Source organism: Chlamydotis macqueenii, chromosome 22, assembly GCF_036417535.1.
Source record: "Chlamydotis macqueenii isolate bChlMac1 chromosome 22, bChlMac1.mat, whole genome shotgun sequence".
NCBI classification, from domain to species: Eukaryota; Metazoa; Chordata; class Aves; order Otidiformes; family Otididae; genus Chlamydotis; species Chlamydotis macqueenii.
The window spans coordinates 2,088,061-2,115,185 of record NC_141577.1 but is presented as its reverse complement, the minus strand read 5'-3'; the positions used below and the strand labels follow the sequence as shown (position 1 = coordinate 2,115,185).

Genomic DNA, 27,125 nt, shown 5'->3' with positions numbered 1-27,125 from the left:
CAAAAGGTCAACACTTTTGAAATAAAACACTTTTCTAAGCTGCCAGGCTCAGTCCTTTCTGCTGCAATCCGTCCCTCGAGCAAGCCCATGTCATCTCTGTTCCTGTGTCACAAAGGCACAGGGATCAAAGATCTTAGCTGCCTCTCTCTGCTCTGGCCCTTGTACCATACCCTTGCTTTACTTTTTTCATCTATTTCATTTCTTTTCAGTGTGCTTTTTCTTCTCACTTGGGTTGCTGTTTACTGGGAAACAGGGAATCAATAATGGTGTCGTCTCGGGGCACGGAGAGGGGCCGTGTCTCTGGGATGAAGGGGTGCCGTAGGAATGCTCCTGCCTGAAGCCATCTCTGGTTTTCCTCCTCTGCAGGTGTGTTTTTCACCTTTCATACCTTCCACTTGGAAAATGGCCACGACTACCTTCTCATCACTGAAAATACCAGCTTTGCTCAGCCGCTGAAGCAGCTGACGGGCTCTCGGCTCCCTGCCCCGCTTAGTGCAGGGCTCTTCGGAAACTTCTCTGCTCAAATTCGCTTCATCTCAGACTTCTCCATGTCCTATGAGGGTTTCAACATCACCTTCTCAGGTAAGATCAGGGGTGGACGAAGACTTCATTTTTTCCCTCTTTCCTGCATTTCTGCAAATCTTAGAATAACTTTAATGCGATGCACGTGATTTGGGTCACTTTTGGTCACAGTCCTTGTTACCCAGTAAATTATTTGGCATTAAACGGCTGTATGTCCCAGGAAATGTTCTCGCAGTCCCCATATCGCCAGTTGCAGCAATTTTGTCTGCCTTGAGCCCCAGTAGGTTACTTGATTGAGCCCACTGGAATTAAATCCCACTGCAGACATGCTTGTTGCCTTCTCCCTCTTCACACGGTCATCTTTTCCGCTCTGTTTATGGAGTGTCAGCTAGCATTTTCTTGGGGTATGCTTATCACTCTTTCTTCCAGATGCCTTCCTCCTCTGTTTATCAGAGGAAAATCATTGCCGCAGTTACAGCATTTCCATTTCCAATGTGGGAAGCTGGAACAGATGGGATCTTTTCGAAGGCGATGTTGAGCAATCTGGATTTCTTGGATAAGGAGCGAGGCAGAGCTGGTCACTCCCATTGCCCGTCTGGTCTCTCTTTTTTCCCTTGGTTCATTGCTCCACTTGGATGCTTGTCCAGTGACCCAGCCTCTGCAGCTGGCTCCAGCCTGTCCTAGACGTAATCGATGCCCTGTGCAGCCTTGGCCAGATTTCCGTGAGCCCACTGGCATTGCTGGGGAGCTGCAGGCAGTATTTTCCCTGCCTGGGATTCCTCTAATTGACCTGTGAAATGATGGATGAAAGCAGACCTCCGGGGCACGTAGCAGAGCATCAGGGGAGGCAGGATTTTGCTGACACAGCAGCTCTCTTTGCCCGGCTGTGCCGGTGAAGACCTGGCTGTGCGAGACAGCTCTGCCCAGAGTGTTTCTAGTACGCCAGGCTCGCCCTGCGCTTGCTGAACCAAGCCGTTTCTGTTGCAGGCTTCGGCTGTTTGTGATTAGATTGGATATTAGGAAAAAATTTTTACGCTGAGGGTGGTAGAACAGTGGCCCAGGTTGCCCAGAGAGGCGGTGGATGCCCCATCCCTGGAAACATTCCAGGCCAGGTTGGACGAGGCTCTGAGCAACCTGATCTGGTTGGAGATGTCCCTGCTCCTGGCAGGGGAGTTGGACTGGGTGGGCTTTGAAGGTCCCTTCTCACCCAAACCCTCTGTGATTCTGTGATTATACAGAACGCCCAGTCCCTTTTCTTCAAAGGAAATTGCAGATTTCGGACGTTGTCAGTGAAGAGCAGCGTGTGCACGGTGCTCTTGGAGAGAGACCCAGGAGGGGCACGTTTGCTGCTGCAGAGCAGACCGTCACGCTTGTAAATAACGGCTTTGCCCGGGTAATCCCTGGCTGGAGCGCACGAGGGGTTTAACCGTGTCCTGTAGCTCCACGTCCTGCAAATAGCTGCTGAAGTGTTTGTGCCCATGTTTCAGAACATGTAATCTCTGCTGCCTGAGCACCCTGACAAGCCGCTCTGTAAAACAGTTGGTGAACGAACAAAAGCTTACCCGTTGGTGCTGCTCTGTTTTGTGTCTCGGCGTACCGTCTACTCCTGAGAGCGCCGGCTGCAGATCCGGCCTGCCGATGTGAAGGGAGGCGGCTGTTTTCATTGCGGAGCTCGGTGCTGATGTGCTGGCTCTCTTTGATGGACAGAGCTGTTGCCATAGATGCAGATAAAACCTGCTGCACTCAGAACTGGTTTCCGATAGTTTTTGTTTGGGCCTCTGAAGTCAGGGATTTGCATATGATACTCCATGGAAACTCGTCAGAAAGTTTCCAATTAACTTTCATTTTGGTGAGGGGAAAATGGCTTTTTGCCTTAAAAAAACCTATCTCAAATTATCTAATTATAACTATTATTTTTAATGTATTTGCAGTCTTCTTTCCTTTCTTGAAAATGAAAATGGAAGTCAGTTATATTTTTAGCTTCCTTTGGATACATACATACGTAATTTGTACTTTGCAGGTCTGTTATTTTTTTAAAAAATAACCCTCAAAGTAGGTCTCCTTCAGAATGTTTTGTGGTCAAAGGTGTACGTTTGGCTGTTAGCCATAGTGCTATGTCACCTTTTGTTAGCAGCAGCTTAAACGTTCTCTGCATTCCCCAGGCAGGCTGCTGCGTTTGTTCGTTTTCAGGATTAGTGATGTAGAGGCAGCAGAAACCCCGTCTGGATGAACTCATCTTCATTTGACTAAACCAGAGGGAGAATGACAAACTTCCATCGTGTTCTGTCGCCACTGGTGTCACTTTCTTGTTTTTCTGACAACAGCGGCAGAAAATGAGACCGGTTGTGTTTTGAGTTGGTTTAAGTCAAGATCCTGGCAGTGCCCTGGCAGCTGGTGAAACCCAAGCTGGTTTTCATGGCTCCAGCAGCACCTAGGTCTGGCGTGGAGGCTTCCTTTGCAGAGCTTCACTGCAGCTGGATCAAAATTCAGAGCTCCCTCCTCATCTTCATGTTCAGGGACTGGAGTACCCTCACTGGGGACAATGGCGTACGAGGTGTGACCCTGCCCTTCTGTAAATGTCCTTTTGTTCCCTCTAGAATATGATTTGGAGCCCTGTGACGAGCCAGAGGTCCCAGCCTACAGCATCAGAAAGGGCCTGCAGTTCGGAGTGGGGGACATCCTCACCTTTTCCTGCTTCCCTGGGTACCGGCTGGAGGGCGCGTCCCGCATCACCTGCCTCGGGGGGAGACGGCGTGTGTGGAGTTCGCCTCTGCCAAGGTGTGTTGGTAGGTGGTCATGTGCTTTCATTTTGCTTGGTTGGTGACACTGTGCTGGATTGTTTAGGTGGGCAGGGATGGGTGGCATCCCCCAGGATGGCATCGTTCGGCTCGCGGGGTGGTTGATGCAGGGATGAGGGAGCGGGAGCCGGAATGAGCTGTCAGCCCTGCGCTGTGCAGTCCTCTCCCAGGCTGGGGTGCACCAGGTGCACCCAGCGATCGGTCAAGCGAATGAATCACGAGCTGTGGGAGAGCTAGCGTCCCTTTTGGGATAGCTCCTGTTAAACAGCGTGGTTTTAAGGGCATCCTCCTTTTGCATCAGTGTTGTAAAACTTAATAGTCCAGAAGTGAAAGCTGCTGCTGGGTGGATGATCTAAAGCAATGCAAATTCCATATGGATGTCTCTGGGAAACCCCCAGGCTTTTGCCTTTTCCTTGTCCTCCAGAGGTTTCTTGGACCTTACACCTTTCCCTTCCCCTCCTCCTAACCATTGCAAGTCCTTTTTGCAGCGCCTCTGGCTGTTATTTATACCAATAAATAAATCGAGGGATAGAAAGGTTTGTCTGCAGCACTGAGCTGGTCCGGGCTGTCATCCCCGATGCAGGTGGGCTACAGCCAGCCCAGTCTGGCGAGGTGTGCCGAGCACGACCTGCCCAGCCCATGGCACCCTCCCAGCGTAGCAGTGTAAAAGTTACAATGTGCTACAGCAAGAAAGCAGAAAGGAAGAATGTTTCAGGCCTTTAGCAAAAATATTTAACTTGTTGTTGTTGTTGTACAGTTTAATAAGTAGGAAACTATTGAGTGCTCTGCTGCTGCATGGCTCACCAGAGCCACAAAGGATTCATTCGAACCGGGCAGAGCTGATCTCTTCCCTGTTTTCACTCTGGCAAAGCCTGCTAGGTTGATTTTCTGATCCGTGTTACATTTGAGAGCCACTGCAAAGAGAGCATCCCAGCAAGAGCCAGCCTGCTTTCTCAGTTGGAACAGTGTCGCGCTGGAAGCATTTCCCAGCACTGCTCAATGCTCAGGTCCGGGGCTGCATCATCCTGCTGCGACAGGCAGCCTCTTCGGGGCGTGAATGATAATCAGGCTGCAGAGAAAGCTCATCAGGGGAAAGAATCACAACAGAGCTTTAAACTTGCTCCTCAGACATCATCACTGAGTGGACATCCTGACTCCCATTTGCCAGTTCCGTGCTGCAGCTGGCTTTGAGCCTGTTGGGTCTGTAACCATGGGTCAGGTCACTGCCTGGTGATGTGTGCGGAGCTGTGGTGGCAGGGTGACAGCTCTGTCCTCAGCGTCCCCGCTGCACGCTCTCGTCTGCGTGCTCGCCCTGGGTGTAGATGGATGTTGGAGACTTTCCTGTTAAGATCACAGGAGATGTAATTGTTTTTGCCAGACAACCCAGACACTTTGTATTCAGTTCCTGTTCTGGAGATGGGTCTGGAGAGAAATGAGAGGGGTTTGCTCCGTTGGCCAGCCCCTCTCTCCAGGGTGGGAATGCTCCCCACCAACCGCTACTCCAGGCCAGAGCCCAAGTGATGATGTCTCCAGCCTCAGCCCTGGGTGGTCCGTGCTGAAGTGGATGTCCTGCTTTTCATACGTGGCAAGAGAGGAGATAGTCACCCCCGAAGTACCTCATCTTGATCTATCTGCTGCCGCATCCCGACTTACCCCTCGTGCTTTGCTGGAGGACCGGTGGAGGTGGCAGTCGGCGCAGAAAGCTGCGCACGCTCTGTGATGGTTTCCCTCGGCTCCAGCGACTTTGTATGCTGCGAGGGACGCGAGGAGACGAGGCAGAGCTAGCGCATCAGAAAAGCTGTTTGCAGAGCGAGCTGGAGCGACTCTCCCCAGCCGCGCATGCAAAACACCGGGACTCAAAGGAACAGGGAGCCAGTGTTTTACAGCTGAAAATCTTCCAGGGTAAATAGGCCGAGAAAACAATGACTCATGGTTTGCTCACGTGGGAGCTAATCAGGGAATAATGGAACATCCTAAACACACGGTGGTTGCCCGGTGGATTTACACGTGTTGAGGGGTTGTTGTGTGTGTAGCAAACAGGCTGCCATGGGCCCAGCTGGAATCGGCGCTCAGACACGGCAGCGGCTGCTGACAGCAGGCGTCCTCCACAGAGGGCATCCTTTGGATGCCATTTTGTAAGCAGACCCCTAAGCTGTATGTGAGTGTTGTGGACTTTTGCTTCCTCCCTGAGATAACGGCAGGTAAGAGCTCATTGTCACATTGTCCCCGAGCTCTGGCGGAGCTCAGTGCCTTCACGGCAGTGCTGTGTCTTGTACTCAAATGCACTCGAATGTCTGGTCACCACTTCATGTGGTGGGGACATGCCCGTAGCAGTCCTGTTACAGTCATTGTGACGTGTTTATGTGAGCAAGAGATTGTGTCCTTAAAAGTTTGCCATTAAAATACATAAAATACAGAGGTGAAGAATGGTGGTTGATATTTTCTGGAAGCATTAAACTGATCTCCTGACATCCAAGATAAGTCAAACCTTCAAAGTGCCGTCCTCTTCCTTCTCTAAAGAGAAGAACTTCTGCCAAGTTTCAAGTCACACAAATATTCTAAATTCAAATTTTACTCAAAATCAAATTCTATTCACACGACATGGTAGAGAAGGAAGCATGTCTGATGAAGGAGCAGAGAAGGCTTACAAGAAGAATGTCATGGAATAGGGATGAACTGCAAGTCGTGGCTGTTTATAACTTGTCATAGGACATAAAATTGGCTTAGTACAGCTGCAGTAACATTAACTCCCCCTGCCCATCCAGTTCCCCCAGGAAGAGGTATGTAGGGATGCCCTCATCAACATTTCCTTCCCTGCCCCCAACACCTTGTCTTTTGAACAAGAAAGGTCAATTTTGTCAATGCTACGGGAAAACCTGAGCCCGCTGTGGTTCTTTGAGTGACATTTTGGGAGGAAACAAAGACATGTAAATTTGAACTAGTTTCTGAAACTTGAGAGGCAAAAGGATCTCTGGTGTTCGCTGTTTTTCTGATGGGGATGGACGCAATTGTTAGCTGCAAAGCTGGGAAGAAAAACAATGCGGAGAGCCAAGGGACAAGAGGTGCTTTAAAATCCTGTCAGCTGATGGACTGGAGAGCTGAGGGCAGCATTAACATCAAATAAGGTCAAATTTTGCCCTCTTAGCTTTCAGGAAAGCATTTTGGTGAAGAATTTGAAATTCAGACGTAGCTGAATTTAGTTATTTGGCAGTTTTTCTAAGGACATCTTTCTGCACAGAGCTCAGGTACTTGCAGCATGTTGGTGCCAGCTGGCAATGCGGTGCAGTGTTGAATAAATACTCTGATTTTTGTATCCTATAGATAGGTGTAGGGTGAACTTTGTATAAATATGGAAAACACTTCAAATATTTTAAACTAGTTATAATTTTTTATTTTCTTTCTGGTTTGTTAATCAGGAAGGAACATAAACACGGGCAGGTGGTGGCTTTCCAGGGCTTTGGGAATGTTTTTTCTGAATTGGGTCCCAAGAGAGTACCTGAGCATGCCGACTTTCTGTGGCTCAGTTTCCCTGTCCGTACGAGGAGAGTGTCCTAATCTCACTAGTAAGGCACCTGAGGTGGGAAGTGCTGTTAAGGACTGTTCCGTTTACTGACTGCACTTGGAAGTGGAGTCCACGATGCGTTGGCAGATGGGTGTAGGAAGGAGCGAGCATCTGTTTGGAGGAATCGCCTGCATGTGTTCTGTGGCTGGAGTATACATGTGGTTATTAAAATGTGGTTTTGTGTCTTTATGTAGCTGAATGTGGTTCATCTGTCACTGGAACTCAAGGTGTTCTGCTGTCCCCCAACTATCCCATAAACTATAACAACAACCATGAGTGCATCTACTCCATCCAGACCCAGCCGGGAAAGGGGATCCAGCTGAAAGCCAGGACTTTTGAACTGGAGGCAGGAGATGTCCTCAAGGTAATTCTTCGGTCTCTAATAATGAAGCACTACCATGCTTCATTAGGGAAGTGATGGAAGGGAAGTGATGCTCTGTAATTTTAATGGAGTTAGCTGAGTCTGATCTCTGGAGAATGCTGCCCAGGCGGTGCTGACAGTGCAGTGGTCATCTCTGGAGGAGTCTCGTGCTAGTAATTGGACTGATGTTGCCCAAAAAGCCCTTCTTAGGGCTGCTGTAACCCACGGTCACTGCTGTGTCATCAGGTGACTGGCACGGCTGTTTTGAAAACGAGCAAAATTCCCACAGACCAGACTGAACTTTCAGGCGGGGCAGCTGGGCTAGGATATTGTCTGTGTGTAGCTCTTCAAAGGTTAGAGCGAGATACGGGACGTGATACATCTGTGAAACAATATTTTCTAGCCCAGGGACACTGATCAGCCTGTGTCACTGCTGTGCGGTAGTTCGCGGTGCTTAGAACAAATTGTGTAATTTTAGGGAACCAGCACCTCTGAGCATCACCAGCTCCTAGCAGGCTGGCAGCAGCGCTGAGGCAGCAGTGAGTGTCCTTTCCCTTCAGCCTGTTTGAGACTTCGGTCTGCAGGTGGGGGCGTAAACGAGTTCTGTATCCATCAGAAATGCAGATATCTGCTGTATCAGGGCACCTTCTGCTGCAAAGCCTTCCCTGAGACGTAAAGATTTGTTGGAATGCCAGGGGTTCTTCCTTTGTAGCTGAACTTCAGTTATCTGCATAGTTACACAGGGGAAACTGTTAACGCATGAAATATGATGTGGTTTTTTTAAGAATCAGGGCTGATTTGTCCCAAAAAGAGGTTTATTCAAATGCAGAACTCTAGGCTCAAGCTCTTCAGCCTTCCCATCCTCAATCTTAGATTAATCAGCATTTACAGGTCTCAGGACTCCATATAAGAGACAAATCCCGGCTGAGTTTCTGTTAACCACAAAGAAGTGATTTTGTAGGAGGCATTAATACCACAAGACGTGTGCTGCTGTGCTAAGCCATCTTCCCAGACAACTCTGTCCTTATTTAAGTGCCGTACTTCTGCGCTGCGGGATAAGTGTAATCCACGTATTTTCAGCTCGCAAATGACTGGAAAGAGAGAGATTTGCAGCTAACGCAAAGAGTGTACTCGTTGTTAAGGAAATTATGTTCCCTCAACAGGTTTGTCATCAACTTCTCATCTGCTTCTGAGGAAAGTTACTCTCAGTCTCCACTGGTCAGAAGTTGCTCTTTATCCTCATAGAGGATCGTGCTGTCTAAAAGACAAACCTGCTCTTTGTGTTTTTCTTAAATGATGGCGGGGTCAAGGCACATCTGTGAGTCACTGTAGGGAGAGCGTGGTTTTCCTGGTAGCTGTGCCGCACCGTGGGAAAGAGCTTAGTTCAGAAAACACAGCCCTGAGGCCAGGGTGAGCTCAGGTGTGAGGAGAAGGATGTGGATCCTCCAGGACATGAATCCTGCTCCTCAGGTGCGCAGCATCATCAAATCAGGCTCTGAGAGGGGGTAATTTCACTACCTTCGAAGGAACTCTTCCTTTACTCACTCATGGGTGATCTGATCCCTGAAGTAGCAAACAAAATCTGTTTTCCAGTCTGTGTTTCTTCTTCCTCCTAGGTCTACGATGGCAGCAACAGCTCTGCTCGCCTGCTGGGCTCCTTTAGCCGTTCCGAAATGCTCGGCACCAGCATCAACAGCACTTCCAGCAGCATGTGGCTTGAGTTTGTCACCAACAGCGAGAACACGAGCAAAGGCTTTGAGCTGCAGTTTTCTAGTAAGTCTTAGGCCCTTGTGCTTGTAAGGTGGTAATCCGAGGTGTGATGGTGTATTTGTGTGGTACAGTTGCATGACCAGAGGAAACAGTCCTTTCTATAAAGACCTTGTAGTCTCAAATGGAATTGGAGTGGGGGAGATGATTGTGTCGGCAAACCTTTTCTGTTGTGAATGAGGCAATGGTGATACAGAAACTTTGGATCGAAGCTGAGATACCAGATTTCTGGGATCTCGTTCAAATATTAATTAGAAAAACAGTAATTTTCAATATGGTGTGTTTTCTCTCCAGCAAATGATTTTAAGAAGAAAATGTTAATACAACCTTGTGTTAATATCCCCTGGCTGTTAAATACCTGATGAAAATGAATGCTGTTTCTCCTGCTCCAGGTTTTGAACTCATCAAATGTGAGGACCCTGGCATCCCGCAGTTTGGCTACAAGGTCCATGACGAGGGGCACTTTGCTGGCAGCTCTGTGTCCTTCAGCTGCGACCCTGGCTATACCCTGCGGGGCAGCAGGGTGCTGGTCTGCCTGACCGGGGAGCGGAGAGCGTGGGACCAGCCCCTGCCAACCTGTGTAGGTGAGAACTCTTTCTTTTAAAGCATCCTTCAACGAGTGCTTTGCTTGTGGGCATTGCACTGAACACCCTTTCTTCCTCCTTTGCCAATACATTTGGCGTTAACTCTGATTGCACTCATCTACATAATAAACACCATGATAAAGATGCTGTGTAAGGCATCTTCAGACTGATGTCTTCAAAACTTCTACAGACAGTCTTAACATGAAACACTCTGCTCTGAGCACAGATTTGCCTAAGTTTCTTGCTTCACTGCAAGGAGAATACTTCTTTTCCCGTCCCTGTCCTGTTGCTTGAATGTGTTAAACAGAGTGTCGCTTTCTAATAATGGCAGACGTCAATGTGTGTCCAGGCGTTTGGCAGTTCGAAGTCATGTTTATTTGAGAGCTATGTGGCATCTGATTTCAGATCCTCAGGCGTTTTAATTCCCTCAGTCTTTTCTTAGCTAGGTTCAGAGTTCCCTTTTACCTGTAGCTCTCCAGAAGGACATCTTCTTGCTTGGAAAATTCCGGTGCTAAGTTTTGTGTGTCTAAATGAAGTGCTGTTGTCTCTTACCTGACAACTCCATAATTAGCTAATATTTACAGGACATGGCATAGTTCTTACCCACTTAGTCCTTTGAGAGATCTCAACAATCAAAGGGCTCCTTTCGTGGTTGTAAGTGATGTCCTCAGATGTTGGCACTCTGTATTCTCCCAGGAGTTAAGACCATTCTTTATGCAGTGACTTTCTGCTGAATTTTAACATTGATTATTGAGGTAAAAAGACAGATTTCTGTGATTTGGTCATCTTCCCAACGTTTACCGTATTTGCAGTGCGTACGTTACATAAGAATGGTGATGTCTGTGTGAGCATGTGGAAACTTACAGCATTTTAATGGTTGCATTATGAAAATGTATTCAAAATGCTCACATTCTTTTGAGGTTCATTTAGCAGATACATACATATGTTGACTGCTTCATTTTATCATGCTGATGAATCAATTGTTTTTTTCAGCTACAGGCAGAAGAATTGAGCTCTTTCTCCCCATGTGTGTGAATTAGGTAAAGCAGGATGCTGGCAGGCTCTGCCTTTATTCACTACGAAGTCAGAAAGATGGAGGGAAGCTTTGACAGCATGCCAGGTGTTAGGAGTGTGCACAGAAGTGCGGAGTTACTCCAATAACTCAGTCTTTTAGCTGAATTAAATTACTCTTATCTTTGTTTTGTAGGCTTTAAGAGTGTCTTTAAATGGCAAGAAATACTCCCTGTTGTATTCGTGGGATGAGATTTGCGTTGTTGCCAAGTGAGAACCGTAATACGTCGTGAATCTTCTCACTAACCCATATGTTCCTTTCAGCTGAGTGTGGAGGTACTATCAAAGGAGAGTCGTCAGGACGGATCCTGTCTCCCGGCTACCCAACACCCTACGATCATAATCTGAATTGTATTTGGACAATAGAGGCAGAAGCTGGTTGCACCATAGGGTGAGTTGGGCCAGGTTATTGCAGCTTGTTTTTCTTTCCGTGTGCAGCCTATTTTTCTAGAAATAGATCAACAATTATGTAAGGCGAGTAGAGAGAATGCCCTGTCACTCTGAGAGTCCCTGATGAAGGAACAAGCGCTGGTGTATCTCCTTGCCAGGTTGGACAGAAGTGGCATCGCTTCTCCTTTCCCTTCAGGTTTGTAGTCCTGTATGGCCTGTGCCAGTAAACGGCGATTCTGGTAATGGCAGGTTATTTGCTATGGCTGCCTGTGGTGTTACTGTATTAAAATAACATCCAAGAGCTTTTTATGTGCAGCGTAAGTGCTTTTTGCCACTTTCCTAAATGGGATGTGTTCAGAAACAAAGCTTTTCCGCCAGATTAGTGTTGGATTTCCCAACAGCGTTTAACATATGTCCAAGTGACATAAGCCTAGAAGGAGCATGTATATATAAAATTGTTTGGAAGATCACATCCCAGGTGAGGATAATGGAAGGCAGTTATGAGTTTGGTTCATCTCCCATTTGTGTTGCCAGAGAAAATCAGCACTGAAAGGGATGAGCTCTGGCACGTTGTTTGTCAGAATGAACGAACAGTCAGGCGTGGGGCTTCCCAGATGTGAGTGGACAGCTGGAAAACTGAAACCACAGCACTTAGCCTTTGTCTTTTAATTGCATTGTTTTACTGTTTTAATAATAAACAAACACATACACTGTAATTATCCACCCGAAGGAAGGACTCAAGATGGTTTCTAAACATCTGGTCTGTACAGGGATCCAAGACTGTTTTCTCCTCCTGCTTCTCTGACTCCTCGTGTTGGAAAATGGCAGTTTGAAATGTAATTTGTTTACAAGTTTTGTGAATTTGGCAGTTAGGCAGGCATGATATTGAGAACATTTGGCTCATAAAGTTGGTGCAGTCACCAGCGCGATCCAGGCAGTTCCCTGCTCTGCGATGCTTCGTCTCTGATCCCTGCTGCTTAACCGCTGCTCGCGTGCTGAAGCTTGCCCAGGCCCTGCCAAGCCGATCAGTACTGCTCTGTGTGTGCCTACGTGTTTCAGTCCAGGTAAAGCCATCTTCCATAGAAAACTAAGTCTGTTGGCAAGTAAAACTTTTTCTAAGTGATGGGACTGAGAGAGAGAGAGAAACATAGATGATAAGGTCTGTTCAACAATAATCCTCTTCTCCCATGATCTCCCATCAGAGTTTCTAGTGCTCGTTAGCTGGTGTGTGCTTGTTAGCTGGCGTCAGCCCCTCTTCAGTGCTGAGCTGAGACCTGTGGCTGTTCCACTCCTGCACTCCTTCACTGGCAGCACCCTTTTGTCTTCACCGTAGCTTCCTCGCTGCATCAGCACTCAGCATCTCTTCGGCAGAGACTGTTAATCATGTTGAGCTCTATGGTTCTTTTAGTGAATTTATGCTGCAGATAGAGCTGGTCCAGTATTTTAATTTTTACTTAATGCAGAAATTCCCTCCATTAGCTCTGCTCTTCAGGTTCAGTAATGGATGGTTTCTGATGTGAACGCAAGTGAAAGAGCATAGCCAGTGCAGCTTGATTCCTGCATAGGCAGCTTCCAGTTGAAGTCTTCTCTTTTTTTCATTCTCCTGTAAAAGATTTTGAAGAATACAAAGATTTCCATAGAACAAAGTAGACAGGAGATCCTCTCTTCTCTCCCTCCCCGCCCTCAAAAGTGTAAGAGGCTGCCTCATCCAGAGACTGCTTCAGCACATGGGCTTCCCTCGCACACGTAATCCCCGTCTGCTCCCGTAAGAGCTCTCAGAGGAGCAGAGCTGTCGGCTTGCGTCTGCAGGATCAGCCCGAGGCCTGGAAGGGGCCAGGACTGAGGTGAAACGACGCCAGGCAGTGGTACGGTGGTACACCTTATGACCCATCCTTTCATCCGACATGAAAGCTCCCTTCTCTGGTTCCTTTATTTGGCAACTCCAACAGAACAGATGATCTCTGGGTAGCTGAGAGCACATTTTCAGCAGCTTCATTTTTATGGTAATCTATTGGAGAAATAATCCTCTTCATGCATGATACAATTGTATAAAGCTCTCATTTATAACTTACATTAAAATTAATCACCAAAGCTTTTGAATAAAGCCTTATCTGCACAGAACGAGGGGAAGGCGAGAAAGATAGAAAAATCAGTCTGTACATCATGGCCGTGAATGTTGAAGGGTTGGACTTTGAGAGAGGACTGATTTTGTGCATGTGCAAATGTTACCGAAATCCGGAATAAAACTCCTTAACAGCAATGAGAAGTTAAGAAGCAGGCACTTCTTTATTGCAGCGCTGGGCGCACGGGGGATCGCTCCACCTAGCGTGCGCACCCATTTGATCAGCAGCACCGGTTAAATACACATTAATTATACATATTCATTAAATTCCAAGAAATAATATGCATAAACATAAATTTTCTGAGAAACCATTACATCATTTCCCCACCCACTCGTGCATGCCCAGTCTTTTGAGTCGAGGGTCTTTTGGTGGTCTTGGTGGCTGTCAAAACGCCCCCTCCTCAAATTCGCTGGTCAAACTCCTCCTTGAAATCTCCATCTCTGGTCTTGAGAACAGGTTGCGATGCTCCTTGATTTTCCTGGCTCCAAAGTGATGGCTCAGCACCTATTTCTGCAGGTGGTGTTTGGGACTTACCATTGCATTAAAGATATGCTAGGCTAGCTTCTAACAAATGCGTATTATAATATCTCTAGGGTCCCACTCCCTCTAAGGACAAATAGATTTCGTATAAAATTTAACCTATGTGACTACAGTTCTACAGTTAGCAAGAATCACCTCATACTGATATTTAATTTTCAACATTTATGTCATGTAACACAAACACGCGCAGGCACGCGCACGTAAAATTGCAACTGAGATGACTTGGCTTCTCTGTGAGACTGGGAGAGAAAGAAGTGCGAGGGTGTGCTGGAGAATGAATGAAACTTGCCGGTGAGTGCTGCCTGCACAGCTGAGAGCGGCGAATGCGCAGAAGCGGCGGTGGCGTTTTATTGCGTAGCAGTGATCCCGGTGCCGTAAGAGAGTTTAATGATATCGCTAATCCTGGTTTAGTGGACGGGGCTGCACTTGACAGGTTCTGTTTTTCACAGTCTCATCTAGAAATATGAGACAGAATGTTGGGATGTTCCAGCTTGCTTCCTTGGAGATATGTGGGGCTGTAACGTTGAACAGCTTTTACATTTGGGAGCAATCTCCGGGCTGGAGGGAAGACGGGGCAGCCCTGCGAGCTGCTGGTAGGGTGCAAGACGTGTGCCTCTGGTGCGAGCCGTGGGCGTTACCGGTGTGTCAGGCTGCGGAAACCAGCTCCAGATGGGAGCCCGGCCTCGTGCACGGCTGAGCCAAACTGGGGCAGCCAGAGCTCGGATGGGAGACGTCAGCAGAGAGCCCCGGGTGGGCCAGCCAAGGTGTGGGGTGCTTGCTGAAGAGCTGGGGCTAAACGATTCACCAGAGATGCAGGTGGTCGGTGCAGAGCTGGACTCTCCTCTCTGCTGCTTGCTAAGCTGGGAGAACTTTCCCTCTATCACAGATAGGGCCACAATTCCTAATTTGCTTTTTACTGCATTTTCCTGCGTGTAATTGGGATTGTCAGAGTGCAAGAATAAAATTCTCTTCCTCTCCATCATCTGCTAAACCAATGTCTCTCCCTTGTCTTAAATTAAGCCGTGCTGGGAATAGATCAGGCTGACAGGAAACCCGTGCTGTTTGGGTACAGATGTGCCTCTCAAATAGATTGATTTGCTTCAGAGCACGATGGTTTTCTCAATAATGTCAGCTGTCCCCACAGACTGGCGCTGGACACCCTGTGCCTGGCCGCTGTGTCGTCCGGTTCTCACGCTGAGGCTCTCTCCTCGTGGTGGGACCTTCCCTGCACGTTGTTTTTTTTAAAAATGACTGAGGGAAGTGAGCTGCTGTCGGCAGCCTGGGTCCCCGGGGAGGTGGCAGTGAGCCACCGGGGTGGTGGCTGTTCAGGGTGTCCCCCCGCCCCGGATCAGGAGATGCTCTGCCAGCATCTCCCTGTTTCCGAGGTCTTCAGCAATGGTTTTCCCTGGCAGTTCTGGCTAACGAGAGCCAGTTGGCCTGAGAGCAGATGTACCCAGGCCAAGGCACCTGTGGAGAGCAGTGCTGCTGGGATCCGTTCTTATTTTCCTTGAGTCCAGCTCTTTTCCTTTTTGCTCAAGGTCTCTGCTAGGTAGATTTATGATTCAGCTCTTTTGGTTTCTGTCGGGTTCTGGGGACATAATTTTGTTGCTGACTACATTGCAGTGGTGGGTGGGTTGTTTTTTTTTTTTTTCCCCTTTTTACAATTCTACCTGATTTATTTATGTTTGCCCCGGATAAATGGGAAAGCAGCCAAGTGAACGCTTCCTTCTTTTCCTCTGTGGGCTGTCAGGGTTTTAAGCACAGTACCTGATGGTTTTATTTTTTGCAGATTTTTCTCAGTGCAGTTTATAGATTTCTGCCCCTGTTTCGAACTGGCACGCCTGGAGTTACCCCGTGTTAGCCTGGTTTCGTTGTGTCAGACGGTATTTCCCCAGTGGTAATGTGGCAGTGAAAAACAGAGGCAATTCTCTTCCGTTGGCATTTTAAGTGCAGGAGTGAAAGGGACTGAGCCCTGATGTATCGTAGCCTTTAGTTGATAACTCCCGTGGGTGTAACAATAATCACGGCAGTATCTTATGCTTAGATGGTACTTCTGATCTTGGAAGATCCCAAAGCCTGAATTCATCTGCTTCGCATCCTTCCGCAGCTGAGGTTGGTTTGGTGGGAAGAGGTGCGGTGCGATATCCTCCCCAGCCCAGGGTGGGAAGAGGGCAGCTTGGGGATTGATGTTGGGACCACGTTTGTCCTGTCCCCGAGTGCCACCAGACCTCTCCTGGGCATGGAGGGAGTTTCTGCCCTTCTCCCACCCCTTCGGTCTGTTGCTGGTACAGGCTCTGGAATGAGTTTTGTCACCGTGATGACTCCTGGCAGTATCTTGGGCTTTCCCTGGGGAATTTTCTATGGAAGTGCCGAACGCGCGTAGCCCTGTTTTGGTTTCAAAGCAGAATGCCAGAGCTGGGAGCAGTACTGCTGCAGGCAGTTCGGGACTAAGGAGCATTTGCTGCGTACGCCAAAAGCCTTGCAGCCCTCTCTCCAGGGCAGACAAAACTATAAAATTCACAGAGTAAGGAAATGAAATCTGCATTCAGAGCATCCTAGTAAACACCTTGTTGAGAGCACAGTGCAATTCCATTGCCAGCTGCCAGTTTCTTAATTTCTGTTTTCTCTCCTTTCCCTTTCTAATGTGGGTTTTGGAGAGCTGGCTCATGCTGCCTCCCTTTTTCTTTATTTCTTGCTGAAGTTGTTCTATTACCTGACCCCAATGGAGTTTTGCAATATCCAGAACTTTGTAAGACACGTCAGAATCTTGTGCTGTATCAGCCCCTTCTCCCCGCAGAGGTGCTGCAACCCAGCATCCAGAATTTGCACCCTCTGTGTGCCACCCTCCCACGCAGCCTTTTCTGCCCTGTTTTGTTAACCTCCAGGACAGTTAACGCCCCGGTAAGGGTTTCTTTTCCAGAGTGATGCTATTTTAGTAAGGGTGGTATTGGTTGTTTCCTTTCCTTTTTCCCCTGACACACAAGATTAGCTTTGTGCCAGGAGCAAATTCTTTGATCTGAGTGCAGGTAACAAAAATCAATGTGTGTTATCAGTAAATGCTGGCCCGTGACAATAAGCTGTTCCTTGCAGGACACCAAAAAAAAGCACAAGGACAGCCAAGGTTGTTGCTGTGTGAGCACAGGGACAGTGTGTGAATTGGATGAATCTATGTAAGCTGTCTGAAGGGACCCCAGCGCATTTTCTGCTCATTCTCTTTTTAGAATAAGTTTCTCGGTACTTCTGTATTTCTCTGTTACAGAGCTCAGTGAAACCCCTGAGAAACCCCCATCCTCTCCTCCACAGCCCCTCTGCCTCTCTGCTGCAGGTTTCCTCTGTGTCCTTGACAGAGCCTTTTGTCTGTGTGACAGCTGCTTGTTGCAATGTCCGAGCACCTTCAGTGTCAAACCAACTGTGATGTTCGACTGGGGACACTTACACTGCCCACAGTGGGCTTTTGGACCTTTTCCTTGTTCCTCAAGATTTTTAGGAGAAACTAGTAATTTTATTCGCTCAGGAGAGCACACCAAAAAGGGCCTAACTTCTCAGAAAACATTAGTATCCATGACTCCATTGGATTTTGTTTGTGGATATGTTTTGTTAGGGAGGCATGTGACTAAAAGATCTTGGGTTTTGTAGACAGATGAAGTTTGGTGGAGGGCTAAAGTACGTTGTCCAAGGTGAGCTGTGGATAACAGGAGAGAACACGTTCCTTGTGGGCCAAGGTGCCTTAGGTTGCTACCAACGGCGTTTCTGGTATTTTCAGGAGAAAAGGCAGAGCTCAGTTTGTGGTCTGATCTCCGGTTGATTTTGCCATACAGGCTGCATTTCATGGTTTTCCACACCGAGGAGTTCCACGATGTGCTGAGGATCTGGGACGGTCCAGTGGAGAATGGCATCCTGCTAAAGGAGATGAGCGGGTCTGGCTTACCCAGCGATGTCCACAGTACTTTCAACTCTGTCATCCTTCAGTTCAACACCGATTTCTTCACAAGCAAGCAGGGCTTCGCTGTTCAGTTTTCAGGTAGGCTTTACATCGTTTCCTCAGCATTGTCCAAACCTGGCCTTGCTGATAAGTGATTTTGCGTCTATCTGCAAACTATGGGTGGTGAGCAAATAGCGTTGTATTGAACGTGATAGCAGAAACCGTGCCATCTTCCAGCCCTTTGTGCTCTGCTGGGTTTGGGTGCAGTCTCTGCAAATAGAGAGAAACTCTTGTATTTTGTCCTTGCAATGCAGGTGAATTCTGTGCTCCCCTCTGCCACAGTCACCTTCACAGTGGTGAACCTGGCAGCGAGGTGTAGAGCAGTACATGGTGGGAATACACAAGAAGGCACTACAGATATTTTCCACTGCATTCCCACACATCCCTCAGACACACCAGTGTGCAGGCAGCTTCCCCCAGGCGTTCTGAGAGCAGTTGGTCAGTGGTCTCTGAAAACCAAGTCTATTTAAAATCTCTCAGATTGGACCCCCTGAGATGTGGGTCACAAAAAGCTCTGTCAGCTGTAGGGATGCCGTTGCTAGCAGCAGCGCTACGTGTAGTGCAATTGCAGTCTGTCACTGCCCAAGTCCTGGCAGCCATTACCTAAGGCTTGGCCTTGCAAACACATTAATTTTGATTATGTTAGGGTAAGACACTTCAGCATTCACACACAGGTTTCCAGGATGCAGGCCTTCACTGGCACGTCCAGTGACCAACCAGCAGGTGCCTATTTTGGAGATGGCAGTGAACAGGGGGAGACCGTTGGGTGGATGATGGTATGACCTTCCTGGAACTCGGGGACATCTCAGCACCAGAGCTCATTCTGTCTCTCTCAAGTTTTTGCCCATAGCTTTCTGTTCAGGGTGCCATACACGGCCAGGAGAGCAGGCCAGCTCTTGGGGAACAGTTTGTGCTGGGTACAAGACCTGGAATGACCCAAGGCAGAGGGAGATCTTTGTGCTGCCCAGCACAGGTTTGCTATCGTCTTTGTGAGGCTTGTGTCTCAGCCTTCCAGGGACTGGCCGCTAACTTGCTTATCTTCAGTTCCACAGAAAGAGAGAGAGGGATTTCCTCTGGCTCTTTTAAGAAGAGCTTTCTCTAAACTGGCTAGATGTAATAGACTCTCATCACCTTAGCAGGAAATAGGCTCTGCTCCACTGCCTGATACGGAGCTGGTCTTTATTGAATGCTTCTGCCCAAAGCCTTTGTTCACAAGGTGTGACGAAGTACTCGACCCTAAGCTCAGAAGTATACAATTTTGGATCTTGTGAACTTTAATGATCTGTGTAAGCTTGCCAAACTTCCATTACTGCAGGACTTTCCATAGTGTTAAGTTGTTGTAGTGTTGACGGAGCTTAAACTCGGTCAGCGGTGAAGCTGTGCTGCCCGTCCCCAGCTGAGAAGCAGCTGAGGGGGTCATCTCGTACCTCAGAGGGACACAGCAGCGAGACTGGGAGGGAAACACGTGCCTTTCTAAAAGGTCAGGCTTGATGCTTCACAGGGCTAAAGGCTAAATTGCTCTGCCGCTCAGGGGCAGCGAAAAGTGCTAGCGGATTAGTTCATTTTGCAGCATGTCTGACACAGAATTCTATAAAAATGCCATGTAAGATCAGGGGATGTCTGGACTTATTAAGTAAACATGTGTGTGCACAATTGCACATCAAACTTGCCCTCTGTGTGGTGCACTTGAACTTGCCATTCCCCAGGGCCGTCACCAGCTGGAGTGGCAGATGCTCAGAGCAAAGTCAAAGCCGGTTTTTGTGTGTGGGGGAGCTTTAAGGGATGCTGGAGGAGGAGAGACGAGGAATGAAGTCATTGCTTGGGTATCTGTTTGAGGACAGAGTCTCAGTACAGCTGATGATGTAAGCCTGTATTAAATACAAATATATATATAAAATATGTATTTTTAATACTCTTCAGTTTCTACTGCTACTTCCTGCAATGACCCAGGAATTCCCCAGAACGGGAGCCGGAGTGGTGACAGCAAAGAGGCAGGTGACTCCATCGTCTTTCAGTGTAATCCAGGATACGCTCTGCAAGGGGAGGCCAAAATCACTTGTGTGCAGATTGAGAACAGATTTTTCTGGCAACCAGACCCTCCCTCCTGCATAGGTATGAACACGCATCCCTCCTCCCATTGCACTGGTTCCCTGCCCTGTTTCATTGCCAGACTTCTGTCTCTGAAGGAGGTGAGTCCCACCTGGTTTGAAGAGGTGTGTGACGAGGTATAGATGTCTCGGGTAGCTGGCTTGTAGAACTAGTTTTTGGGTTTATCCCCAGAGCGTCTGGAACAATGAGAACCTAGTTCATGCTGGAAGCTCTTAGGACATGCTGCAGCGTAAGTGATGATATTTAACCTGACAAGTCAAAATTAAAGGCTTCTTTAAAACTCAGGTTGGTAGAGAGGATTGGGGTCATGGGTGAGTAATTTCTGCAGGAGGAGACAGGAAATTCTGTCACGAGAAAGAACTGTCTGACATTTTCTTTGAGTTCATAAAGTAATAAAAGAAGCTCATAAAAGTGATTCTCTTTAATATGTCCAGAACACATAAAAATAGCCACGCTAAGCACATAAGAGCAATAAACATCCAATTTGCTGGCCAATTAAATGCTAGCCACAAATTACTTATCCCGTAACCTTCATTCCTGTTTATGCACTGTTATCCTAAGCAAGAAAAGTCAGGTAATTCTGTTTCTAACACCTGATTTAATGCCAGCTAGGAAACTTCTACAGCATGCACAGGATTTATGCTCCCTGCAAGATGATTTGGTTTCTGAATGACTTTCGTGACACAGTGTGGCACCCTTTCAGCCTGATGGAGACAGTCCTTTTAGTCTTCCTGGAGCTATAACGAAATCGTATTGTTGCGTGTCATGCCCATCTCATCATTCTCCTGTTGAGTTTTCTTTCACACCAGAAGCTGGACTCTTCTTATTCTTCTCAGGGATATGTAACTGCTGCCTTAACCTTGGTGTGAGATGGATTCCCATGGGTCGTCTCCAGTTTGACTTGGAGATAGTGTGTTGGGTCCTTTTTTGAACATAAGTCTGGCAGTCGTGTTTTAGGAGTCATAAGCTCTGTAAAAAAACTGAATGCAATGTCTTGCTCCTTCCATCTGTTCAGTGACAGAGGATTTGGAGGAGTGATCAGTGGCCAAATAACACTGGTTTTGTAGTAACTGTGTAACAGGCTGCCTAGTTAGACCTGAGTTGGAAAATGTGGTTTAATTTAGGGCTTGGGGTTTATGTTTGTATTTAGCATTTCAAATATATTTTCTCATCTTTATTGTACAATTTCTGCAGTCCCTAAACGGTGTGGGCTGAACTGGAACCTCAGCTGAAAGCCCCCAGAGGTTTGGGATGTTTGAAGTCTGCATCCTGACCCAACTCCAAACAGCTGGGGCTTCAATGAGTTTCTCGTTTAAATTCTTTGGAGGCTGTGGGTGGGATTTTCAAAGAAATCAGAGGGTGTTGAGCAGTCATCTTCCTTAGGCTGTTCAAAAATGGGTCTGTATACTTTAGTTTCTTCCTGAACTTGCCCCTGATTTTACAGTCTGGAAGAGGAACACACCCTAAAGGTGAACATTAAGGTAACGGACAAATAATAGATGCTTGTGGTTTTTCCAAGTTACTTGTGCATGCCCTTCAGCTAAACTCTTCACTTTCTATTGTGATTTCCTTGTCTGTTTGGGAGGGATGATGATTCTCGGTGCCTGCAGTAGCCTGCAACAGGGCGTGACTGAAGAAGTTGGTTTTGGGCCTCGAAGAAGGATCTCTAGTTTAATCTCTGCTGTGATCTTTATAGAACAGCCCCAGTGCCTTTTACCTGATACCTGGAGATTCTTGTGTATTTGCAGGACTTTATAAAAGCCCTCAGGATATGCACACATGCTCGTTCCTTCGTGGAAGATCCTCCCAAGATTTGTCCTGTTCTTTCTGTGCCATGCTAGTTCATTTGCTGCTCGGTGTTTGCATTGCTGTGGGCTGGCTGGTGTCAGACACCTGAGTCTGACACGGACTGTGCTTCCCTCTGACCCCATCCCAGTTCTGGGAGGGTCGATCGGAGCAACAGGGGGAATGGTGGAGCATCGGCTCTTGTGAAGAGATTGCAGGAAGGCTGGCAGCAATCAATCAATCATTAATATTTCCCACAGTGCAAATATGTCCAGGCACTTTCAGCCTTAAAAAGTAATAATGGATTTTTCAATCAGCTTGACGTTTAATGTGTTGGTGACTGCAATAAACATGAGCAAGCCATTAGTCCCAGACAACATGTTTTCACTTGTTTAGCAACCATCCGGATTTTGACCAGGAGTTGCCTAAATAAAGGCAGCAGAAGGCATAAAGCATCTCTCTCCTCTTCTGGTTAGTCACACAGATGCACAGATGTCTTACGAAGGCTGTGCCAGCATCCTTAGCTCTGTGTGTGCACCCTCACCACTGCTAGGGCACCGCAAGCTTTTGTAATGTGTTTCCTAATATCACACAGCCTTGCAGACTGCCTCTCTGTCCCCTTATCTGGCCATACCTCTCTCTCTTTCTCCCTTCCTACATCTCATCTCCTATTTTTTAAATTTCTCTGTGACAAAGCCCCATCCCTTTGCTTGCTTGCCCTCAGCTCCCTGTGGAGGTGTCTTGACAGGACCGGCGGGAGTGATCTTGTCCCCGCAGTACCCGGAGCCGTACCCACCGGGGAAGGAGTGCGACTGGCAGCTGACCGTCTCTCCGGACTATGTCATTGCCCTGGTATTTAATACGTACGTACCCAGGAGCTCTTTGGTTCCGCTCCTGTGGCTGCCTGCGGGCTGGGGAGGGAGTACTAGTGGTGGGGCACTGCCTGGGGAACGGGTCTGCGTGTGGGTCCTTTCCCCTCTGAAGGAACCAAACCTGGCAGGACTGTCCTGTAGGCCTGGGTAATGTTACCTTGATTTGGGGAAGGTACACATATTTCAACTGCAGCTCCTCTTTGATACCCGTTTTTTTTACAGAACGTAACCATGTGCAGCATAGGGCACCCCTGTAGCAACACTGGCTTACACTTTTGTGCCCTTGGCTGTATCACCGGTCCTTGGTTCCTTATGTGCGGAACAGAGGCAGAAATGTCCCGTACTTAGCTGAGGAGCCGTTCTGGGGCAGAATCAGTCTCTCAGCTCTGGGGCTGTGCAGCCTATCAAGCCCAGCATCTCTGCTGTTCTCCAGGGGCTGTAGCGTGTGTGTTCTTCAAGCACTCTTTGGTTTTGCAGCTTCAGTCTGGAGCCTGGCTATGATTTCCTTCATATCTACGACGGACCCGATTCGCTCAGCCCCCTGATTGGAAGCTTTTACGGCTCGCAGCTACCCGAGAGGATAGAGAGCAGCAGTAACAGCCTCTTCCTTGCTTTCCGAAGCGATGCGTCGGTCAGCAACACCGGATTTGTCATTGACTACACAGGTAAGAGCTGCTGGGGATGCGCCAGGCCTGGCTAACTCGGCAAAGTACGTAGGACTTGACCTGCAGTTATTCTTGGGTTGAACCACCTAGCTGAAGCAAAGGGGAGAAGCTCTAGAAGCTGTGGAAACCTCTCGTTAGGCAGTAATCCTGCTGTCTGCTTTGCTACCACCAAAGCTGCTTAAGAGGCATGGGAGGGAAAATTGGGAGTTGGAGAGAGCGGGCAGAGGAGCCAGGGAATGCAGGGTAGATACGAGCAGCACAGAAGGTCTGGGATGTGACTGAGGATCAGCCACCTGTGGCTGCTTCTGTGCGGGGCCTTCATTATCAGAGGAGGAAGTTTTTACATCTCTTTTTTTTTTTTTTTTTTTTCTTCAAAGAAAATGCGAGGGAGATTCTCAAAGCATATCTTTATGTGCAGGCTGTATTCTATATAATCTTTCTTGCTCCACGCTGATTTTGAATAGTTCTGTCCTCTCCTGAGTGAGCAGAACATGCCACTTCGTTGCAGATTTGAGCTTTCGGAGCACCAGGGAGTGCTGAACTGTTAACTGCTTATTAGGAATGCTCTGCGTCGCTGTGGATTGAAGATCTGTTCTTAGTGGCAAGAGCAGCTTTGTCCAAGAAAAGCAAGTGCAGACATACATATCCGATATGGGATCTCCGTCTGAATTCTTGATGCTGCCATCCAAGAGCGTACCAAGCGATCGGGGGGCTGTATCCAGAGGCGAGGATGACGGAGGTGGATGCTCAGCTCCCTTGAGTCAATGGAGCTCTCCTTAAATCTCCGCCTTCTGGTTCACTTTAGGTTCTAAAGCATCTGCTTAAAAATTCCCTAATGGTTAATGAAATGAACAGAGTAGTTCACAGGTATCTGTGTTATTAGAGCAGAGGCTTTCTTTTTCTTGTTTGCTTGAGGAAGAAGTAAAACATGCTGGTGGCTTCAGCTCTAATGGTGAGAGACGGGCAGTGGTTGGAGTTTTCCCTGGGTGCTTTTAGCTCTTTGGTGATGGAGCAAGCTGAGAAGTAACAGACCTGGCACTGCTCTTCTGGGAGATGGCGGGAAAAAATGGAGATTTTGGCAGAGATGTTCCTTGTTTGTGCGTAGGGTGGGTGGAAGAATGGAGTTGTTACAAGCTGTAGTAAAAAAATATGCTCTGAAAAGCTGGATCTGGTGAGCCAGGGTTATGCAGAATGGAGAAAAGGATTAAAAACTGGGAAAAAAAACAGGACTAGAAGGAAATGATTCTTCAAGCCTGCCCTGGCCTATATGGACTAGTTTGCAGTATGGGAAAAAAGCATTGATGGGTTCAGGTGTGCTGGGTGCGTGCCACTACAAGACACGGCTTTGCATCTGTGGTGTGCGCTGTACCCTGTCTCCAGTGCGTGGTTCCTGCTTTTGAATTTACCTCAGCAGAGGTTAAATGAAAGTGAAATGGCAATTAGTTATGCTGAACAGATGGATTTCCCTCTGTAAAGTTATGACATAATAAGACAAAGACACTTAGCACTGCTTAAGGTTCAGGAGATTTAAAGTTTTTTGCTCTCATTAGAATTAATTTTATTGAAAATTAAGTCTTAGGTTTTCTTCTTTTTCAGTTTCTTTTTGGGCAGCCAGAAAGTAGTTAACAAAGGAAACCTCATTAAATTGGAGTGGTTGTGCTATGCGTTTTTCTCCTAAACACTCCTACAGTGTTCATCACGCCTACACGCTTCCCACAAAGCCAAACTGCTGGGAGGAGAGAATGAGGCTTTAGGTTTGCTCATTAATTTCCCCGCTCTTTGAAAGGAACCTGGGATTCAAGTCTGAGAAGCGGCAGAAAATAGAACTTTGGGGAATCGAAGGAAGAAGAAAAGAAATGCAGGAGAGGGAGCGTGTGTGAAAGGAAATCAAATCCTGAGCTCGGCTCCTTGCCAGCGTGGAATCCCACATGCGGTTCAAAGACGACGCCGTCTTTTCCCAGCCCTTTCACTGGGTTTGGTTGGTGCTGCAGCCCGTGAAGGCTTCTGCCCCTATAGCTCCCTAAATACCATATATCACCCATCAGCTGTGTGTTAAATACTTCTAATTACTGGGGGCTTGGTAGTTGTCTTTTGGTAATGTTTTTCGGGGGGGGAAAAAAAGCGAAGCAGCCATCTATCAATTCCTCCTTGAAATCCTTGCATCTTCCCTGGGACTGGGACTGCGTCGCTAGCCCGCAGCTACGCTGTGTCGGCTGCGTTTCAAACAGCCCCGGCACTTCATCTGAAATTGTTTCAGGGGCAATGGCTTTTCAAGAGAAAGTTGTCCTCTGGGGCCGGGAGGAATGGAGAAAACAGAGAGAGGAGAATGAATTTGACTTTTATGATGGCAGTTTTTGCATTGAGCGTGACAGTGAGAGTGAAATGGGAATGCGACAGTGCTGTGGAAGGGTGTTCGAGGGCAGATCTTCAGGCAGGCAATTTCCCAGTTTAGCTACACAGATACACCACACCAGCAGCATTTCTGAGAGATGAGCACGTATCTGCTGCACTGGCAGCTGTGCAGCAGAATGAAAAATCAAACTGAGGTTACCAGCAAAGAAAGCGTGAGCGTCCTTTCTTCCGCGCACCCGTAAATTGACAGAGGTTTGGTTTACTGTCTGCGTAAAGCCTGAATTGGTTCAGAGGGTCAGGTGAAACTTAAACACAATAGTCTGGGATTTCAGCTGGGGAGGAATTTATTCTTTGGAATGACGTAGCAGTCGTGAGCAGATTTTGGGTCCAGGCTGGTTCATGAAAGGAAGACCTACTCCGGCTCAGGCACCCCCTGATGAATGTAATCCTTAAAAAAGGGCCTGTTTGCAGCGCCAGCCTGGTTAACGTTGTCGTTTGTGCAAAAGCAGTGTGCTGTGTTTGTAGCAGAGCCCCATACGTACCAAAGGAAAAGGATGATGAGTTCTTGATGACAAAAATAGGAAAGACAGTTCCAAAACAGAAGCTTAAACGCAGGACGAGGTGGCTTGCAATATACTCAGAATTTATCTCTTGTTCCAGTTGTTGCTTGAGATGTTTTTTGTGTCTCAGCTACAGAAAACTAAGGTTTTTAACTCAGTATCTCTACATGTATTATCTTTTGAACCAAGATAATAATTGTATGTCTGTATTATAATCAGCTGAATTCTAATAATTGGTTTGCGTTGCAGCGTCTCACAAACCACAGATTTTGAGATCCATTTTCTATATTCATACTCTTGTAATTTTTAAATGGAGACAGCACTTTGTTAGTAATGTAAAGGGCAGGCTAGTCACTCAAAAAGCTTTTCCCAAATTATTCTTTCCCCCTTACATTTTGAGTGTTGAGGACCTGCTGTCATGGACGCAGAAGTGGGTCAGACTCCGACAGTCCCTGCCTCCATCCGAGCAACTTCTGATGGATTGGTGCCGAATGGGACCTGCGGCGCATCTTTAGGTTTGGCTCCTCGTCCTCGGGGCGGAGGGCAGGAGGGAGTTTCCAGATTGGATACTCCAGAGCAGGAGGCTTTCTCATGCTTTTTAGTATGTCCTGTTTCTGTGGTGGGCCAGAAGTGAAGAGGCGTGAAATTGAAAGCAAATGAAGCAAAACTGATTACTTTTCACCCTTCCAAAGGAATGGGGAAAAAAAAAAAACACAAACCCCAAGCCTCATTTCAAATCTGTTATTATTTGCCAGAACTATTTTGCCTATCTTGAGCTTATAAACATATATTCAGCATTACTTTCGGGTTATTTAAGGTGGAAATTCCCCACGGAAGCACTGTTCTATAAAATCCATTGCAAAGCTAGCTGTTTAAAAATATCCAGCGCCGTTTGCTGTTGAAACAGTCAGAAATAGGAGATGATGCTTGACCCTGGAACGACTTGCATTTGAAAAAACAGGTCTGTCCCCTGGAAAAGGCAGTCCGTCGAGCTGGGCTGAACGGGAGCGTGCTGGTGGGGCAGCAGCCAAGCTGCTTGGGGTGCCGAGGCTGCACCCGGGCTGTAAGATCCCGACGTAATT

The 27,125-nt window shown here is 47.5% G+C and overlaps 1 protein-coding gene across 1 annotated transcript in view; it reads left to right on the top strand.

Annotated features, from left to right (window-relative positions):
- Positions 1-27,125, top strand: part of CSMD2 (CUB and Sushi multiple domains 2) — a 288,643-nt gene that overhangs the window by 184,476 nt on the left and 77,042 nt on the right. The window contains exons 20-29 of the mRNA XM_086764833.1: positions 367-582; positions 3,120-3,308; positions 7,077-7,246; positions 8,860-9,016; positions 9,403-9,594; positions 10,930-11,056; positions 17,537-17,739; positions 19,621-19,812; positions 22,319-22,457; positions 22,944-23,131. Coding sequence (XP_086620959.1) covers positions 367-582; positions 3,120-3,308; positions 7,077-7,246; positions 8,860-9,016; positions 9,403-9,594; positions 10,930-11,056; positions 17,537-17,739; positions 19,621-19,812; positions 22,319-22,457; positions 22,944-23,131 — 1,773 coding nt within the window. The remainder of the gene's footprint in view (positions 1-366; positions 583-3,119; positions 3,309-7,076; positions 7,247-8,859; positions 9,017-9,402; positions 9,595-10,929; positions 11,057-17,536; positions 17,740-19,620; positions 19,813-22,318; positions 22,458-22,943; positions 23,132-27,125) is intronic.